Below are 19,207 nucleotides of genomic sequence, written 5' to 3'. Positions count from 1 at the left end.
TATACAATTTGGAGATGGAAAAATAACCCCAAATACAGCCAGATACTGCAAAACTGCAATGTGAAATTCTGCATTAGACTCATTAAAAATACTTGCACCCAATACGAATTTTACATTGCTTTAGTTTTTAACTTTCTAACTTAATTCAGACTGAAGTTTACTCTCCAGCATTTTAGAGGTCCTAAGCAATGACTTACCATACAAAAATGATTTTTAATAGTTAAGTTTATTAAAATATCTTGTTTCATGTTAATTAAAACAGAGCCTGCAGTATCTCAGATTACGCTGCCCAGAAAGGAGTCTTTTCAACATTCCATAATCCATACATTTTGAACATATGAAGCATCACAAAATAAACATATGCACATTTACTTTCAGACAAATTCAATATGAATACAGTATCTACGGTGCTTCAAAGTATACATGATTGATCTACCATCATGGAGGAGATCAAAAATTTGAGATCAAAAGTCACACAGCACTGAAGAAAGCAAGCTACCTCTTCAATACTGAAGTTGTTTTAATCTAAAAGGAAGAAAGAAAAAGAAAGAGGTCAGACTGAATAGTAACATGCAACTTTAAGAACATTTAATTACTCGAGCAGTTTCTGAAACCTTGGTTTGAGGCAGATCTGAGTTATGGGAGATAAAAACGTTTTCTCAGTGATTTAAAGAGATGCAAATGTGAAGACTTCCAAAATAACTGCTTGTACAAAGAAGTCCAACTATTCTATGCAACATGCATAAAAACATATTTTAGCTATTTAGAAATCAACGGAGAAGTAGTTTGGTTTTTTTAAATAAGAAAACACCGATACATAACTGAAGCTCAGTTCCAAAGGAGTGGAAGGCAGAGTCCTTTGCAATGCCAACCTTTCCATCGGTACATGTCCATGCCACTGAACACCTAGACCCCAATCATTCTGCCATTAGGCCAGCTGGATGCGGTATTTCGAGTATGTTGAGAACTCTCCTTCAGCCAATAAGAGACGCTAAACAGAAGCCAACGCAGTGACTGTTCCACGTGGGATGCACTTACACTTGACTATGATCTGAACTGCAGACAGTTACTTTTGTTTGTACTTTACTTCAAGTGTGTGAGCAAAATGAAATTGCAAATTGTTCTTTCATTTTCACATTTCACATAGTTGGCACTATGTTGAAGTCTTCAGCTTATAAAAATGTAACAGCACAGCCTAAATTTAGCTGACGTGTACACGACTCAAGCATTGTTCTGCTTGCTTCGCTGCTCCCTGCTCCAGCACAGAATTATCTTAAGCAATAGCACACAATGGATCTATCCGAGTCGGATCTTTCGCTAATTATCAACAAACCGAAGCAGACTCAAAATGTTCCAAAGCAGACAATGTTGCTTCCGATGTCTCCAAGTAAAGAGAAGCAGACAAAGTAACGGAAATATGAATCACCACCTGCACTTGTTGAATTTCTAATTCCCATTCAAAATACCTTCCAAAAATATGTCATCTTTAACTGTAACCTCCATTAACTAGCAGAGTTGTGTATTGAGTGCCTGTTACCTCAAGAGGCTTCTACCCTAAAACTAATTACCCTCTAGCTTAAAATACCTAATATTTGTAATCTTTCCTCACTTTCTTAAAAAAACCTGAGCAGTATTTTATAGTCATAAAGAGACTGGTTGCATATTTGCTGCAAATAGGTTCACTAGAATGACAACTCGTAAACTGAGGTTTTAGTTATCCACTGCAAAATTTGCAAGTGTTAAGTAAACTTTCTGTTTACCTTCGTAGAAGTTCTTTGGGTGACAAGCCTGTGGTTTCTGTATCACTAAGGCTGTCACTGCTATCTGCAGTGTCTGAGCTGCTGTCTTTTTCTGATTTTTTATTCTTGTGTTTTCCTTTGTTTTTCTGTTTCTTATGTTTCTTTTTCTGTAAAAAGAAGACAAATAATCCCTTATTTCATTGTGAAAGACATGGGTTTTTCTGGAAGGCAACAACAGCAAAGAGTTGATTTCTGTGAAGACTCCAAGCTTAACTGAAACAGAACATTTAACAATGACTCTTTTCCACTATTCAGACTGAGCTAAAAAATACGTACCAAAATCACGCATTTCATCCCAAGCACTCAACCCTGCTAAAATAGAAGTTTCATTATTATTTGCATGCAACCCATGAGTTACATGCAGTTCTCAGAACATACCTGACATCTTCAGCATACAACATTAAACTACCCACACTATTATATCTATAGTCACATTGTATTTATGGAAAAAGCAGTACCCAAGTTGGATAGTTTTCTGTTCTGAAGTTCAGGTTTCAAGACACCTGAGAAACTCAGTTGCTTAAACTCTGGTCCCAGTATATCTATTTTCTACAACCTATCATAAATAATAAAGATTTGAGTGGCAGATCAAAGAATCAATAAACTGTTTTATTTAAATACCTTTTCCTTTTTGTGTTTGTGTTCTCTCTTAGTCTTGTGTTTCTCTCTGTGCTTTCTATGTTTTTCTTTCCTACTAGGCCCAGGAAAACTTGCTGGCACCACTGGTTCTTGTTGCCAAGTAGGGCCTAAAATGCAAAGCAAATCCGGAAACAAAACATGACAAAAAAAAAGTAATTTTATTATTAAATTCTATATTACTTTTATTCTAATAGGATAGTTTAAAAAAATAAACAAACCTAAGCTTTCAAGTGGAAATTAAATGCCTAAAACTCCTAACTGCAACTTTCCTACTGTAATTAAATGCCTTTGCAATCTGTTATTAAAAGAAATTGCAAGGCTGGTCCTATATTTTCACTACAATTTTTTATCATTGCCTCTACAGAGCTACAACAAAATTGGTACACAGGTAGAGAGGTTCCTGCTAGTGGATCACAGCATGGTAACAAAGCACTTGCTGATGCCAGTTTGATGTAACACAGGCATTAAGAGGTAAAGTACCTATTCACAAGTATTTTTTGAAGAGAGCTATCGTATATCTTACGTACAACTTCAGTGTGCAGAATTTGCACCCTAGAAGTCTACAGAACTTACCAGAAGAAAAGGCTGGAGGCAACTTTGGTCCAAACTCCTCTGCTGCATCCAGTTCCTGCTTTGAAGCAGGCAACAAAGAAACGCCAGGATCAGTTGTAGCAGCCACATTCTCTATGAAAAAAACAAAAACTTATTTATTTGAAAGGAAAATAAGGTAATACTTTTTCCAAGAAACGCCAAAGAAAGTTAAAAGAGGGTTTTGTAAAACCTCTAAGAAAGCAGACTGATCAGCATCCTATACCTCTGAGGACTGCTTTGGCCAACTGGATAGCTGACATTCTGAAACGTATCAACATAATGGTTGGGGGTTTTTTTGGTTGGTTGTTTTTTTTTTTTTTTCTTTTTAATCAAAATTGACCTTTTACACAATGCAATTGCTAATTAAATTAGTATCAGTGTATATGTTTGTTTCATTTAGTAACACACTACTACTTTTCCATTACTCAGAATGAGTAAAAGACTCCACAAGATGTATAAAGTTAAACACGAAAAGATGTTAACAGAACCAACTGTGACAGTAAGTGGACAAAGTGTTTCCACTGTAAGCTAAGTATATTGTACATTTTGTTAATTTAATGACATCCTGAAAATATGGGAACTTTTTACAGCTTGCTTATTAAATTTTACTAGGAAGTAGACTAGAAGACTGGTCTCCCTCTCTTGTGGAAATATTCTGGCAACTTTTATAACTAGAATACAAGTAAAATGCAACTTTTTGATGTCTTAGTAAAATTATTTCAACATTATATTTTACTGGAATGTCAGTATTTAGAGAGTGAATTTAATTATCAATTAATTACAAGTTATTTATTTCTGGATTTGTCAAATATCCACCACAAGACAGTCATCATTTATCAATCTATCTTAACAATTTATCACAGGTATAAAAGCTTCCCTGTGTTTCTCAGTGAAGTATGCTCTAACATGAGATGTTTTGTTCCCCCTCACTGTTTAACAAGCATATTCCATAGGGCAGCTTGCTTCTTAAAATCTCCACAAGACACATGGCAAAGTAAGTAACACTGTAACATGCAAGGCCTTATTCAGTGCTCTATTCACATTTTCTACATGCCCAGCTCCACCATGCCAGATGATCTGCACAAAAGCACAGCACTGTCCTAGCAGTCTTGGAGTATTTGATTCATAAATGAAGCTTTCACAAGGTATTTATAAAGATGAACATCCATTAAGTACTACCTTGTACGTTAGATGAAGAACTGGCTGGTAGATCAACTTGCTTGGTGGTTTCTGAATCTATTACGGAAGTACTTGGTTGCTCTTCTTCATCACTCTCTTCTTCAGAGGAAGATGATTTTTCATCTGAGGAACTCACAAAGATGGCCTTAAATAAGTCCATGGATGGTCTGCTTTCTTCTTCCTGATCCTTATCTTCATTAGCTACCTGCAAAACAGCATCAGAATAAACTGTATTTCAACACTAAAGAAACTAACAATCTCTCTCTGGTAAGTAATAGCTTCAAACATGCTGACATGACACTCAAGTATCACAATAGCTGTGAAATACACAATCTTAGGAACTGCTAGTCCAAAACAGTAAAACTCTGAAATGCTGCTAAACTAAGTCAATGTCCTGTGAAGGGTAGTACAATTTGTGCTACACAGACGGTTGAAAATAGATCATATGTTATAAATTCTAATTCATTAATTCAAACTTCGATTATACACTACTAAATTTAAGCAAAAGGAAAACGTCACCTTTCTCCCCAAAGTATGCACCCTCCTCCATTCAAAGCAGAAAAAAATATATTCTGTGCCTGTGAGCAAAGCGGGTGTAAGGGACTCAATTTAACTCCCAGACTACTAAGCTACATTCTATCTCCCTTAACCTGCTACTTCAAGTATAGTCATACTTGGTGTCCTTGTATGCTGTGTTTTACATCTCAGAGTTACAACCTCAAAATTCTTCAAAATACAATCTCACATCTTTGCTTATCCTGAGTTGGCTTTTCTGCAAACTGATCTGTATTAAATCAATTCCCATATTACCCAACCTTATTTCAGGGTTGTGAAGGTTTACAGCTATTCCTCTTTAAGTTCAAACACCATTGTAAATTCACCTCAGTGGGAAGAGCTTCACTCGGCCCGGTTCCACATTCTTCTGTTGCTGGCACTGGTGGCTGCTGCTGAACATCAGCTTTTGATCTAGCAAGACTAATGAATTCACTGATAGAATCTTTTTTCTCCTTCTCTTTATCTGACACATCCCATCTTGAAGGTTTCTTTGATTCTAAAAACGTCCCAAACATTCAAATCAGTTGCATGCCAAATTATCCTGCATTTCATGGCCTACTTGATTTTAAATTACTCTGTTCTTCAGTATAGTTTGACATTTTTTAAATCTTTCTAACAAATATCTGACCTATAAAGGTCTTCTAAGTAGAATAAATTAGCATAATACCACTGACTTCAGTTTTTATGTCACCAAATTTATTTTCAATTTCTTTGTTTGTTTCGGGTTTTTTAATTAAAAAAACCCAAAACCAAACAGGTGGATAAGTTGTCCATGACAAAGAGATGCTTTTTCTATACTATTATCTCATTTATAGCTAAATGAATAAAAGTAACAACAAACTTACTGTTGAGACTGTTACTCTGTTGGATTTTTTCATTTGTTTCTTGAGTTACAGATGTGGTGGGCTCAGGCAGAGTTAAGAAATTAAACACAGAATACTTGTCTCGTTTCACTTTTGGTAACCCAACAATGGAAGAACTAGAGGGAAATAAAAATGTTTGTTGATTATTGTTTTCAACACAGAAAAGGCCTCAAATTATCTACAACAAGCTGAAACACCTACAGTAGTCCTTAAAATGTATACTATTTTGTCAGAGGTCACCATGTTTAATGAGGCAAAGAAAAACATTACACAGTTCTATATTGACTCAAAAAGAAAACATCAAGCCAGATTTTCCACAAGCATATGAAAAACTTAAAATTTTCAAAAAGTGTCAAAAATATCAGTAGCAATCATCTTACTCAGGATATGGATCAGGAACATTAAATCTTTTACACAACAGCTTTTCAGGATGCCATTCAAACTTGTCTCTTGTGAGTTTGCCAAACATCTTCATCTTCACAGCAGTTTCCTTATCATCAATATCATTCTGAAAAAGTAAAACATGTATAGCTGCTAAATAAGTAACAACTTACTGAATTGACTATTACTGTTATAAAACTTAAGAACATGACAGAAACGTAAATATTTAAGTGTAGTTTAACAAATCACTGCTTTGTATGCGGTGTTTTCAAAAGTTTGCTAAACAGAAGGGAAACAAAACACTGACATTATATCTACAGAAGAGTTTTAAAGAAAAAGAATTTTGAAAGTCAGGGTTAAGGCAGCAACTGCATCTCCAATGTACTGAAAGACTGCAAACAGCATATACCTCTTGGTCCCGAGGAACTTCAACTTTATCAACATCATCTTCATATTTGGCCCGGGTAAACCTGGATGACAGCGTAGAATTTGAGGATTTGTAGAACATTGCTGCACGGAAGAACTCCTCTTGTTCTCTTCCTCGCTCCCATTCTGTCATACTCGGGTCTAAATAATGCTCCAATGTTTCTACTGTAAGATAAGGAGAGAAATGCTTAGCAGAGATTACAGCTTACTTAGGTCTGATGCTTTTCAAACAAAAGATAATAAGCAAACATCTTTGCAAGTATTTAAAGAGTATTTAGTTTAAGGATAATATCAATCACAACTGAGTTATTCCTCAATAAGCGGAGGTAGTTTTTCAAGATAGCAAGAATGATAGCATTTCCCAAATGCAAGATAGATATTTTAAATAATTTTACTTGTAATGCTGACTCCTTACTCATTGCCCTCTAAGGAATGTTCAAAATACTTTATGTATTTAATAGGTGTTTAAAACAAATAGTATTATCCAAAGCTTTATCAAGTAACTAAAACACAGAACAAAAAAGTTAACCAGCGAGTAAGCCTGGCCAAGCTTCAGTAACTTCAAGGGGCTTTCTGGTATATGTGCGTCACTGATAAATACAGAATTTGGACACAGGTTTTTGCAAACAATACAGACCCTGTTTAAAGCAACAGGTGCACATTTGCTCGCAGAAGGAACAGGAACACGAGCCAAGCAAAGACACTCTTACAAACAGAATCTAATCATTCAAGCTATTTAAGTATTTCTGCATTTTCATCATTCTGATTAAGGAGGCGCTTACAGTCATAAGAGGATACTCAATTTCACATAAGGAAAAACCCAGTCCTGAACGGAGGAACTACGCGTTCAAAGCTCAAGTAGTCTGTCCCAATGCGGCAACCAGAAGGGGCTACTGACCAGGAAATATTTCTTCATATAGTGAAAAGGATTATTTTAAAAAAAATCCTAAACTAACGAAACAAGGTTTTCTACCTGACACTATACCCTTTCCTCTGCAAAACTTTGCTGGTGCCCTTTTTCTTCTTCCCCAATAGCCCCTTTGTTTTTAAATTTCGAAGTACAAACCAACCCTTATTTTCTTTAAGACAATCTAGATTCACCTGCTGCTGCTGACCTCCCTAGATCAGATCACAGCTTTTTATGCCTTACAGAAAAATCACAGTACTGAGGAACTTACCACAAGGCACCATAAGTACCTGGTTTAACATAAGATACACCACAGTATCATTTAATAGCAAAAACCAAACCAAAATGGAAGGAGACTGGAACAGCATGAAAAGAGCAGATGAAGGGGTTTGGTTTTTTTTTTTGTTTTGAGCATATGTGCAGAGCTCTTACTATGATTTTACAGTCACAAAATTTTCTGAGACAAACATAAGTGACAGTTTGCATATCCAAAGGACATATAATACAAGCTCTGAGAAGCTTGAACTACTTCATTCACTTTAGGGTCCTTATCTCCCCTGGAAGTGTAGGGTACGGGTTTTCTTTTGGTTTTTCCTGTCTTGTATGGGAAAAGGCAAAAAATGGCCACGCTACTGCGACCCAATAATCTTTCTGCCTTTACAGGATCTGTCAGTTTTACTCCCCAAAGAGAAACAAACTAAATAAACTATGCATGGAATGAGCATTTTCATGGTACTGGCCAAAGCCGAAGGCTACTTTGGAAAATGAAAGAAGGGAAACCCAGAAACACAGGCAATTAAGTAGAACATTCTGGAGAACTTCATATCTGCTACAGCATAAAAGTATGAAATATAATGCCTAAAATCAAGTCTTGCTGAAACTTAAATTACTGAGCTGTTTTCCTGAAGTCAACACAATTAAATATCAGTAAAAATTTCTTTTAATATTGGCCCTAAAAAGAAGTAGAGGGAGAAATGCTGTGGAATTCAGGAAGAGAACTCATAGTGAGCATAAAATGCAACAGGACGAAAAAAAGGGAGGTGGGGTGGGGGGTGGAAATCAAGAACTATTTTTCCAGAGAAAAATTAAAAAGTCAGGATTAATCTCTTCAGTTACCTTTTTCTCCTTGTTTAAGACTTTTCACAAAACTTTCGTATCTTTTTTGTTTTTCTGGATTTCTTGCAAATGGTTTGAAGTCACTACAACCAGCATTTGCTAACTGCCCCCCCAACAACATTTGCCATTTGTGAGAAGCATCAGCTGGGGAGGCTGGCTGGAATCTGCTGTTTCGTGACTGCTGAGGCAACATTTTTGCTTTCATTTGTTGTTCAGAAGCTTGTTTCACTTCTTTGAGTCTTTCTCTATCTTTCTCAGACAGATATTCCAAAACAGAAGGAGCTGGACCTAAACCCCAAAAAAACCAGTAAGAGATAAATAGAAATAAAAAATTAAAACAACTATTTCTGCCACTTTAGTGGAGGAAAAAAGCCTACCCCTATGCATATACATTCAGAGAAGATGCTCTTAAGCATCAATAAACAGTATAATGGCAGAGATAGCAGATAAAAAAGTTGGCCACTATTGCACCTTTTATGCTATTTACCACATATTTACATATTACTTTGTAAACTTCACTATTGTAGATATAAATGCAAACCACATTTACAAATTACCTTTTTAGTGAATTTGTATGTATTTCAGTGAAACCTCATTTTACGGGGAAAAAAAAGACCCTCACAGCCTACTATATTCTGAATTCATAAGGCCACACCAAAAAAAAGAAAGAAAACCAAAACAAACAACACAACAAAACACAATCCCACACATACTTTTCGTCTTTAAAAGATTTAAGTAAATGAAAATACAGGCAGATACGGCAACAATTCACCTGTTGAGATGAAACTGAACAATGACAAAGTATTCTAGCTAATCCAACTAGATTTAATAGTTTTGTATTAGAAAATAGTGTTCAAGGCTAGACCAAATTTTTACTGTTATATAAACAAACAGAGGACCTGAAACACAAGCAAAGGTGTGGTCACATACATCAATACCTTTTAGACCAGTCTCTCCTAGTCGTTCCCTCCTCTGAGATGCATTCAAAGCATGCCTGCTTTGCTGTGTCGTATCACTCTCAAGTTTTCCAGTCGATTCCTCTAATGCCTTCTGCAAACGGTAGTTTTCATTCCCAGCTGCTACCACAGGTCGAAAATAATGGACTGGTCTGTAATTTCGGGGCAGGTCAGGTGGCGGATAAGTCTTGGCAGGAGGACAACAAAACAAAAATCCACTAAGAAAGATACACAACTTTCTATTTAACACTTACAAATGTGTTTCAGAAAAGTCACCTCAATCTAAAAATTCCTCAGTTTACATCTTAGCAGTAGAAACTGATATTACAAGCTACTGATTCTTTTAGACCCAGTCAGTAAGTGGCATCGTAATACAAACTTTGGGAACAAACTGGTTTATTGTTAGTATTTAATGATTATGAAAAATAGAAAACATGCACATCAAGCCACAGCAAAATTAACAAAAGTCTTAATATACATTGCTTTTATTTGAGAAAATGCTCTTGGTATTGCTTAATATTTTTTTTTTTAAGACAGAAGTCATGATTTAATCAGTTAATTGGACTACTGAGTACTTCTGTGCTTACTGTATTTTAATGTCTTTCAAAGTCCTTTTCCCTCATGTCCTTCATTCAAGCTGCTATTTCAAAGGTTATTCCTGTGCGTCTATACAATGCAATTTTATATACCATGCAAATGTTCTTTTTTCTTCATTAGAAAGAGGACCTGGTCACACAATTTTGTTTGTCATTCTAATTTATGCAAATATATATGGCATAAATGATGGCAGAAATTGTTAGCCCTGAGAACAGGGCTAACAAATGAACTTGTCACCAAAATAGTAAAGTGGACAAAGCATGGGGCTTGATTTTTACAGAAAACTGAACACTACATCTGAAAGACACAAAGAAGCAAAAGATGTAAATTTTTTTTTTATTTCAAAGTTAAATCAAACCATTCCTCCAACTTTATGCCAAATAACATTGGATAGTATAGAAGGCATTTGTTCAAAGCCAGTACACAGGCAAAACTTAAATTCACCCTGACAAATTTTAGGTTTGTATTGAATAGCCTCCAACACTATAATTTTGCTCATTCAGCAATCTTTATTGCTGACCAGAACTTTCATTTCTAAGAACATAAAAAATATTGAGCAACAGCAAAGTCCATACAGCTCACATGTCATTTTGCTGATATTATCATTAATAAAAAAATATCAGTATCTGCTTACCTTGCTTGGAGTTGATGATTTTGATGCCAAGGAAAAACCATCCAAGATTTTGCCTATGTATTTAACTTCTCTTTCAGACCCTACAAAATGACCATACAGTCAGTCAATATTTAAAACATGCATGACAGGCAAAAAGCGTTTTTTCTGAGTATTTTCCATTTTTCAATATATTTTATGGAGCAAAATTGTCGTTGTCTTCACTGCCTTTCATTTAAAATTAAGGGTTATGAATCTGGATTAGTATTATACAGCTAAAAAACTACTACCAGAGAGCTTGCTGTAACATGAACATGGCTAATACTGAGGCAACAGTATCACTACCATGCATAACTAACATCGTTAGTGCCACTGTGTACAACTAACATCAACAGGTACTCTAGAATCACTACAGTATTTCATGCACTTAAAAGTTGCACTAAAAATAAAGTAGTATCAAGATAAAATTTACAAATGTTATTTAAAAATATACAAGTATATCTAAAAAAAAAAAAAAGTTATATTTGCAAGTCATATCTTGTAGCCATGATTCACAGTCAATTGTTTCCTTCAGTGGAACTGAATGCTGTATCTCACAAAGCAGCACATATATATTTGGGGTTTAATTCAGATTGGGATTAGTGGAAGATTTTGGAAATTATTTCTAGATTTGGATACTTCAATACAGAAGGAAGACTAGATGAAGTTTCAGATATCAGGGCTAGAAGATACAAGTCCACTAAAAATTGAAATATTTGGGAAACAGAGACTATGCTTATGTCACTTCCCCCCGCCCCCCCAAATACAAATTACACTAGCTCTTTAGATAGAACTACAGTTCTTACTTTTTTTGGATTTATACTGCTTAGGCGCCGTCCAGCCATACAAGCCATCTCCAGGCTCCTCATCTTTTAGAACAGTATCATATTTTGACAGTGTTTCAGTTGCATAAATATCATCATCTTCTTCCTCTAAAGCTCCTACACCAAAAGCCTAAAATATATTTTAAATAAAAATAAGGAGAATTCCAAAGTGTAAAAATAATACTTTTAGGTCACATGTCAGAACACATCTACATGTATATCTATCCATCTATTAAATGTCCAGTATACATATATATACATGAGGGAAAATATACAGCTTCACCAAAAAAAAGTGCTATCAGCTAGCAGGGGGGTGGGAAGCAAAAACCCTCATTGAACACAAATGCAAACATATTCCACTCCCTTGGCAGGAGGGACAGTGAGTTTGGTCTGTACAGAATGAGGACAGCAGCATAATTTCTCAAGGTAACATTTGCAGTCTGACTAAGAGCAGGTTGAGTTCTCAAAAGGAAAAAAATGTAAATTGGCATGAAAATTAAACAAGTCTAATTCCCAGAAATATAAATTGACAGTGCTTCTACATAAGAACCACAAATAATATGGAGGGAAGCAAAACCTCTCTATCTGACAGATTCAATATTACTGAAAGTAAAACTGACAAAAAGAAATGTAAACTAAAAACATACTGAATATTCACTTTCTCTAATCAAAGTCACACAAGAATTTTCTCCACCTAACTACTCAGAGTGAGGTATTTTATAGTTCTTTTTAACAATATCAGTAAGTGAAGGCATTTAAGAGTTCTAATGATTTGCCCACACCTTCAAATTAAGTAAAAAAACAAAAAAATACCATTCTCAAACCACACTTAAGTTTTCTTACAATAACCCTATGATGAACTAGGTGCCTTCCACAGAAGAAAAAACAAAATTTATTTGGATTTTACTGCACTAATAACAAAATGCATTAAAAAATGTCCTTACCTGACCCGTAATACCTAGTTTTCTTCCTTTACTGTGTCTCAGATCACCAAGTAAATTGCTTGTGTCTTCAGAACCACCTGTAAAAAGATTCAGGTGTTCTCTTCCAGATACACCAAACAAAGCTTGTGAGGGGTCCAAACCCTTATAGCCAAGTCCATGGACATTCTCTTTTGGAGTCAAATCTACAGGCATTACATCTTTTGGCGCAAATGTCACGTTCTCTGGCTGGTATTCATCCTCTTCATCCTTGTACAAAACAGAAGTATGTAACAGCAAATATGACTAAAAGTTTTGTATGTTGAGCTTTTACAACATTTAGTTAACATGAGACTAGGTAAGTTTGCATTTCCTAAATTATATATGAAAATACGTGCGACCTACACCTGCTTAGGTAGCAAAAGAATAAATTTAGTTACATTAAAACCTTTCTTCACAATAAGTATAATAACTGTTTATGAATACTTTTAACAGAACTTGGAACTGCATGTTAAAATAGTGTTCAAAAACATCAAAGAAGTTGGTTTTTTCCCCCTTTTTTTTTTTTAAGTGTTAGCACACATTCTTACATAAGTCAACAAACAACTTTTGCCTGTTCAGTACCTCAGAACCCTCAGACAGTCCAGGTGGTAATGCACAACCATATACTTTCACTGCAGGGTCTGTAAGAGACATAGCATCATATTAAATTACAATTCTTTATTAAATTTCTCTAAGATTAAACAAACAGACTAAATAAAAGGAGGTTTAAAATGAACTTTCTAATCAGTCTATGAACACTAACTTTCCATTAATGAGTTCAGGAACTTCACTGAACTTACCAGGTTTCTGCCTGCGTGGCTTTCTTTTGACTCGCGGTCCAATTCCTTGTCCTTCTTTCCAGCCCATTTTTCGTAAGAGTTCAACCCCAACTGTTATTCTAAGAAGAAAACAAAAGAAAAAAATTACCTCAAACCACATTCTTAATATTTATTGAGAAATAACACACATACACACCATTTGAAATTATGTTTTTATGCCCCACTTTAAAATCAAACCTGAATGTATCAACGTTTGCATATACATTACATCTGAGTTTGTAAATATTTACCTGGTACAAGTCTGCATATAGGAAGCAAAAATCCAGGCAAAGGCCACTTAGTGGAAGACTGCAGATGTTCCAGTCTCTTTCATGCATTCCTGCAGTCAAACATTACTTTTCTAACCAATACAACACTTCTAAGTGAAAGGAATTGTTTGGCTAACTTTTATTGAAATATACTTACTTTGATGGTCCTATTAAATCATCAAATGCGGTGGTTCCTGGAATGGCAGCAACTACTCCTGCAATCTGTCTAGCTTTCTCTTTTATTCTGTCTTTAGCTTTGGATGCAAAATCATCTGTGGTTGTAATATCTTTTGGTGCTATCCCAAACTCACTAAGGTCCTGGAAAATATAGACAAAATGGAAAAATTTAGATTAAAACCACGTTTCCCCTCAAATACTTACTTACTGTAATGGTAAAGGCAAGAAAATGGGATATGACCCTGATACTGGCTAAATTTTTCGAGCCATTTATACAGTTGCTTTTTCAATAACTTGAATGGTCATATTTTAAACAGCTTCAAAACTATTCATATTTTCTGACAGAGAAAGTGAGAGGGTTGAGTTCTGTGGGTTTTTTTAATATTAAGATTACAGGAACTTTCTAAGTGAATCTATGAAACATCCCATAGGATCTAGCAGTGTAACACTGTATACAATAAGTAATTTAAAAGTTACTTCCATTTTCGTTATTTAAGTTCTTTAGAAGATTTTTTTTTGCCTGAAAAACCTGCTGTCATGGTAACTACTTCCAAAAGATGTGTATTCCTTTCTAAATTTACCTCTTCATCCATGAAGTCTTCTGGTCCAAGAATGGTTCTGTCTGCTCTCTTCTGCCGTGACGATACAAAAGCAGAAGGAGTCCATCCTTTAAAGAAAGTAAGTATCTAAGTAAGGTACTGTAAACTGCAACATAATACTTGAAAACAACGCAAACATTTCAACCTTACACCTTAAGGATACATCAAAGGAACATCTGTAAAAGCGCAGTCCAAAAACTCAAGGGGAAATAACTTCAACAATACTGTTTCAGCTATTTACAGTATAATGAACAGCAGAAAAAAAAATGCTTAATGACAGTTAATTTGTTTTTGCTAACATTAAATGACGGTAATCAATTAACCCTTCCCAGAAGACAGAAAAATATCTAACCTTCCTTTGTGCCAACAGTGTTGAAGTAACCAGCAGAGAAACCACCAGTAAATGCTCCGTGGAAACGCTGATATCGTCCCTTTGCATCTTTAACAGTCTGTTCTTGAAGAGGAACTGGCTTTTTAATTCGTTCACCTACAATCAGATAAATCAGAAACAAAGTCAAAACAGTGCGTAAAGAATTGCCTCTACACGAACGCACGCAGCATGGGGAACAAACAGGAGGAGCTGGAAGCTGCTGTGCTACTAGACAGCTACGACCTGATTGCCATAACCGAAACCTGGTGGGACGAATCACACGACTGGAATGTGGCTATTGATGGCTACAGGCTGTTTAGAAGGGACAGGTGAGGAAGGAGGGGCGGAGGTGTTGCCCTCTACGTAAAGAAATCAATACAGTGTGAAGAGCTGTCCCTGAAGAACAGCCAAGAGCAGGTCGAAAGCTTATGGGTAAGAGTCAGAGACAGAGGCAACAAAGGGAACCTTGTGGTTGGTGTCTACTACAGGCTGCCTGATCAAGGGGGGCCTGCTGACAAAGCCTTCTTCCTCCAGCTCCGGGAGGCTTCGCACTTGCAGACTCTTGTCCTGCTGGGGGACTTCAACCACCCCAACATTTGCTGGAAAAGCAACACAGTGAGCTGTAGGCAATCCAGGAGATTCCTGGAATGCATAGACGACAACTTCCTAAGCCAGGTAATAGACACCCCTACCCGAGGGGACGCGATACTGGATCTGATGGTCACCAATGCAAGTGAGCTCAGCAGTGCTGTCAAGACTGGAGGCAGCTTGGGCTGCAGTGATCATGCGTTGCTGGAGTTCATGCTCCTGAGGGACATGGGAAAAGTGAGGAGTGCAGTCAGGACCCTAAATTTTAGGAAAGCAAACTTCCAGCTCTTCAAGGAGTTAGTCAGAAGGACCCCCTGGGAAATGGTCCTCAGGGACAGGGGAACGGAACAGAGTTGGCAGATCTTTAAGGACACCTTCCATAGAGCACAAGAGCAATCAGTCCTCAAGTGTAAAAAATCAGGCAAGGAAGGGAAGAGACCAGCATGGCTGAGTCGAGACCTGCTGGTGTAAGAGGGAACTGTACAGGCAGTGGAAGCAGGGACAGGTGTCCTGGGGGGAATACAGGGAAACGGCCCAGATGCGTAGGGAGGACGTCAGGAAGGCCAAGGCGAAGATGGAGCTGAATTTGGCAAGGAACGTAAAGAATAACAGAAAGGGCTTCTACAGGTATATCAACCAGAAAAGGAAGGTTAAAGAAAGCGTACCCCCCTTGATGAACAAGAAAGGCAAACTTATATCAACGGCCGAGGAGAAGGCTGAGGTACTCAACAACTTCTTTGCCTCAGTCTTCACCGGCAACCTCTCTCCTCACCCCTCCCGAATCGATGGGCCAAAAGATGGGGACCAGGGGGGTAAAGCCCCTCCCACTGTAAAGGAAGATCAGGTTCGAGACCATCTGAAGAACCTCAATGTACACAAGTCTATGGGACCTGATGAGATGCATCCCAGAATCCTGAGGGAATTGGCTGATGTAGTTGCCAAGCAACTCTCCATGATATTTGAAAAGTCATGGCAGTCAGGTGAAGTCCCTGCTGACTGGAAGAAGGGGAATGTTGTGCCCATTTTTAAAAAGGGAAGAAAGGAGGACCCTGGGAACTACTGACCTGTCAGCCTCACCTCTGTGCCTGGGAAGATCATGGAGCAGATCCTCCTAGAAGCTATGCTCAAGCACATGGAGGACAGGGAGGTGATTCGAGACAGCCAGCATGGATTCATCAAGGGCAAGTCCTGCCTGACCAACCTAGTGGCTTTCTATGAAGGAGTGACTGCATCAGTGGACAAGGGAAAAGCAATGGATGTCATCCATTTGGACTTGTGTAAAGCCTTCGACACAGTCCCCCACAACATCCTTCTCTCTAAATTGGAGACATATGGGTTTGATGGGTGGACTGTTCAATGGATAAGGAATTGGCTGGACGGTCGCATCCAGAGGGTCATGGTCAACGGCTCGATGTCCACATGGAGACCGGCGACAAGTGGAGTCCCTCAGGTGTCCGTACTGGGACCGGTGCTATTTAACATCTTCATCAATGACATAGACAGTGGGATCAAGTGCACCCTCAGCAAGTCTGCAGATGACACCAAGCTGAGTGGTGCGGTTGACACGCCAAGAGGACAAGATGTTATCCAGAGGGACCTGGACAAGCTGGAGAGGTGGGCCTGTGTGAAACTCATGAGGTTCAACAAGGCCAAGTGCAAGGTCCTGCACCTGGGACGGGGCAGCCCCCGACATCAGTACAGGTTGGGGGATGAAGAGATTGAGAGCAGCCCTGCGGAGAAGGACTTGGGGGTACTGGTGAATGAAAAGCTGGACATGAGCCGGCAATGTGCGCCTGCAGCCCAGAAAGCCAACCGTATCCTGGGCTGCATCAAAAGCAGCATGGCCAGCAGGTCGAGGGAGGTGATTCTGCCCCTCTACTCTGCTCTGGTGAGACCTCACCTGGAGCACTGCGTCCAGCTCTGGGGCCCTCAGCACAAGGACGTGGAACTGTTGGAGTGGGTCCAGAGGAGGGCCACCAAAATGATCCGAGGGCTGGAGCACCTCTCCTATGAGGACAGGCTGAGAGAGTTGGGGTTGTTCAGCCTGGAGAAGAGAAGGCTGCGGGGAGACCTTACTGCGACCTTCCAGTACTTAAAGGGGGCCTACAGGAAAGATGGGGAGAATCTTTTTAACAAGGCCTGTTGTGACAGGACAAGGAATAATGGATTTAAACTAAAGGAGGATAGATTTAGACTAGACATAAGAAAGAAATTTTTTACAATGAGGGTGGTCAAGCACTGGAACAGGTTGCCCAGAGAGGTGGTAGAGGCCCCATCCCTAGCAACATTCAAGGTCAGGTTGGGCGGGGCTTTGAGCAACCTGATCTGGTTAAAGCTGTCCCTGCTCACTGCAGGGGGGTTGGGCTAGATGACCTCTAAAGGTGCCTTCCAACCCAAAGCATTCTATGATTCTATGAATGGACTCTCCACTTGCTCCAGATGCCATTTCTTCCATGCAATTAAGAACTGCAATTTAGCCACCCTGAAGTGGACAGCATCAGCAGCTTACATTTACTCCCACCCTACTTTAAATATTCAATATGCAGTATTGAGGTATACTGTTAAAGTAAAAGCATGAAGTGTTCAAATAGAAATCCTAAATTCTAACGAGTTCTGAGAACGTTGTTTTTCCTGTGAAAGGACACTTTTAGCTGTTAACTATGCAAGACCCCTGACAGGGTTTCATCACTTAAGTAATTGTCTTGAGAAATTACACCACATCAGAATTGTCCTAAACCGAAGCAAAACACGAAACCTATCGACTTTGACATAAACATTTGCACCTTTTTAACAATATTTCTATTAATTAAGTGGCACAGACTCAGGAGTCACAACTGTACAGAAGTCCTTGGATGACGCCGAGTCCGTCTCACGAATGCAAGTGTAGGATGTTCACAGTAATATAACTGCATACACTTGAGCCGTTATATTTGAACTCCACGGTTTTCTGAGGCTTGGGGAAAGGACAGAAAGACAGGCCGCCAGCTCCCACCAGAACAATGCCAGCACAAAGCCTGGGGTACCCCAGGCCCACACCCGCATGCCGGAAGGCCGGCGTGGTGCCGAGCGGACCTGTTTACATTCCCGCCGCGGGAGACCTGCCTTCCCAAAGTGCCCAGGCTGCTTTACCCCGGGGCCCCTCGCCCAGGCCCGGCACCAGCAGCCCTCTCGCAGGCCAGCAGGGCCGCCAAGGCAGCCCCTGCGCCCCACGGCAGCAGGAGGGGGAGGCAGGTCTGCGCTGGGCCCACACACCACAGCCTTCCCGAAGCGAAGGCCGTAAGGAGGTGAAGAGCAGCCCCGGACCGGACCGGGCAGGCCCTCCGGGACACCCCGGCCCCAGCGCCTCACGCCGCGCTGCCTCCCGGCCCGCGCTGCTGCCCAGCGCCCGCCGCAACGCACGACGGAGGTACCGAGGAGGAGCAGGCGAGCATCCCTGGGGGTCCCTTACCCTCCTGCAGGGGCTGCAGCGCCGTCCCATAGCTCACCAGATCCTCCTCCTCGCTGTCACTGGACTCCGCCGCCGCCATCTTGCCGCGACGGGGGCTCGCGCAGGACAACGCTGCGTCACGCGAGGGAGGCGGAGCGCCGCCGCCTGCGCCGGGCCCCGGGGCCGGGGGGGGAGCTTCGGCGCCGCCGGCGCCCCCTCAGAGGCGGCGCTCGCTCCCGCCGGCCGCCCAGCCCAGCGCGGTAGCGAGGCCCCCCCCTCGGTCCCCGTCGCGGAGGGCATTTCCTGCGGGCAGCTGCGCTGAAGCGGGGCGGGCACGGCGGGGAGCGGAGCCTGCCCTGCCCCGGCCGCGCGGGCTCCCTTTCGGCCCGCAGAACCCTCTGAAGAAACGCGGAAATTGCTGCCGTGTGCTGCTCCGAATGAATGGTCTGAAATGTTGTTCGAGGTCTTTAAAAAAATTCATAACGCTCGAAGACGTCAAACACTTGATAATCAGT

General features: G+C 39.7%; 1 protein-coding gene across 3 annotated transcripts; it reads right to left on the bottom strand.

The window, feature by feature from the left end:
- Nucleotides 1-210: 210 nt before the first annotated feature.
- On the bottom strand, nucleotides 211-18,793 carry GPATCH1 (G-patch domain containing 1). Of its 3 annotated transcripts, none has more exons than XM_075714954.1 (20): nucleotides 18,714-18,793; nucleotides 14,660-14,794; nucleotides 14,290-14,375; nucleotides 13,689-13,849; nucleotides 13,245-13,342; nucleotides 13,027-13,085; nucleotides 12,427-12,672; nucleotides 11,465-11,612; nucleotides 10,644-10,723; nucleotides 9,395-9,599; nucleotides 8,457-8,744; nucleotides 6,417-6,598; nucleotides 6,007-6,134; nucleotides 5,609-5,742; nucleotides 5,090-5,259; nucleotides 4,209-4,413; nucleotides 3,012-3,122; nucleotides 2,421-2,545; nucleotides 1,761-1,906; nucleotides 211-525 (listed from the first exon to the last, which is right to left on the bottom strand). In XM_075714954.1, exons 1-20 carry the CDS (start codon nucleotides 18,790-18,792, stop codon nucleotides 504-506), a joined length of 2,808 nt encoding a protein of 935 aa, XP_075571069.1. In that variant the 5' UTR covers nucleotide 18,793; the 3' UTR covers nucleotides 211-503. The 3 variants fall into 3 exon arrangements, with proteins under 3 accessions (XP_075571069.1, XP_075571070.1, XP_075571071.1); XM_075714955.1 differs by having other exon boundaries at nucleotides 6,417-6,595; XM_075714956.1 differs by lacking the exons at nucleotides 211-525; nucleotides 1,761-1,906; nucleotides 2,421-2,545 and having other exon boundaries at nucleotides 3,061-3,120.
- Nucleotides 18,794-19,207: the final 414 nt, after the last annotated feature.

The sequence above is a fragment of the Pelecanus crispus genome, chromosome 8, assembly GCF_030463565.1.
Source record: "Pelecanus crispus isolate bPelCri1 chromosome 8, bPelCri1.pri, whole genome shotgun sequence".
Taxonomy (NCBI): domain Eukaryota; kingdom Metazoa; phylum Chordata; class Aves; order Pelecaniformes; family Pelecanidae; genus Pelecanus; species Pelecanus crispus.
Note: the sequence above shows the minus strand (reverse complement) of the source record. Positions and strands in the feature narration are given on the sequence as shown.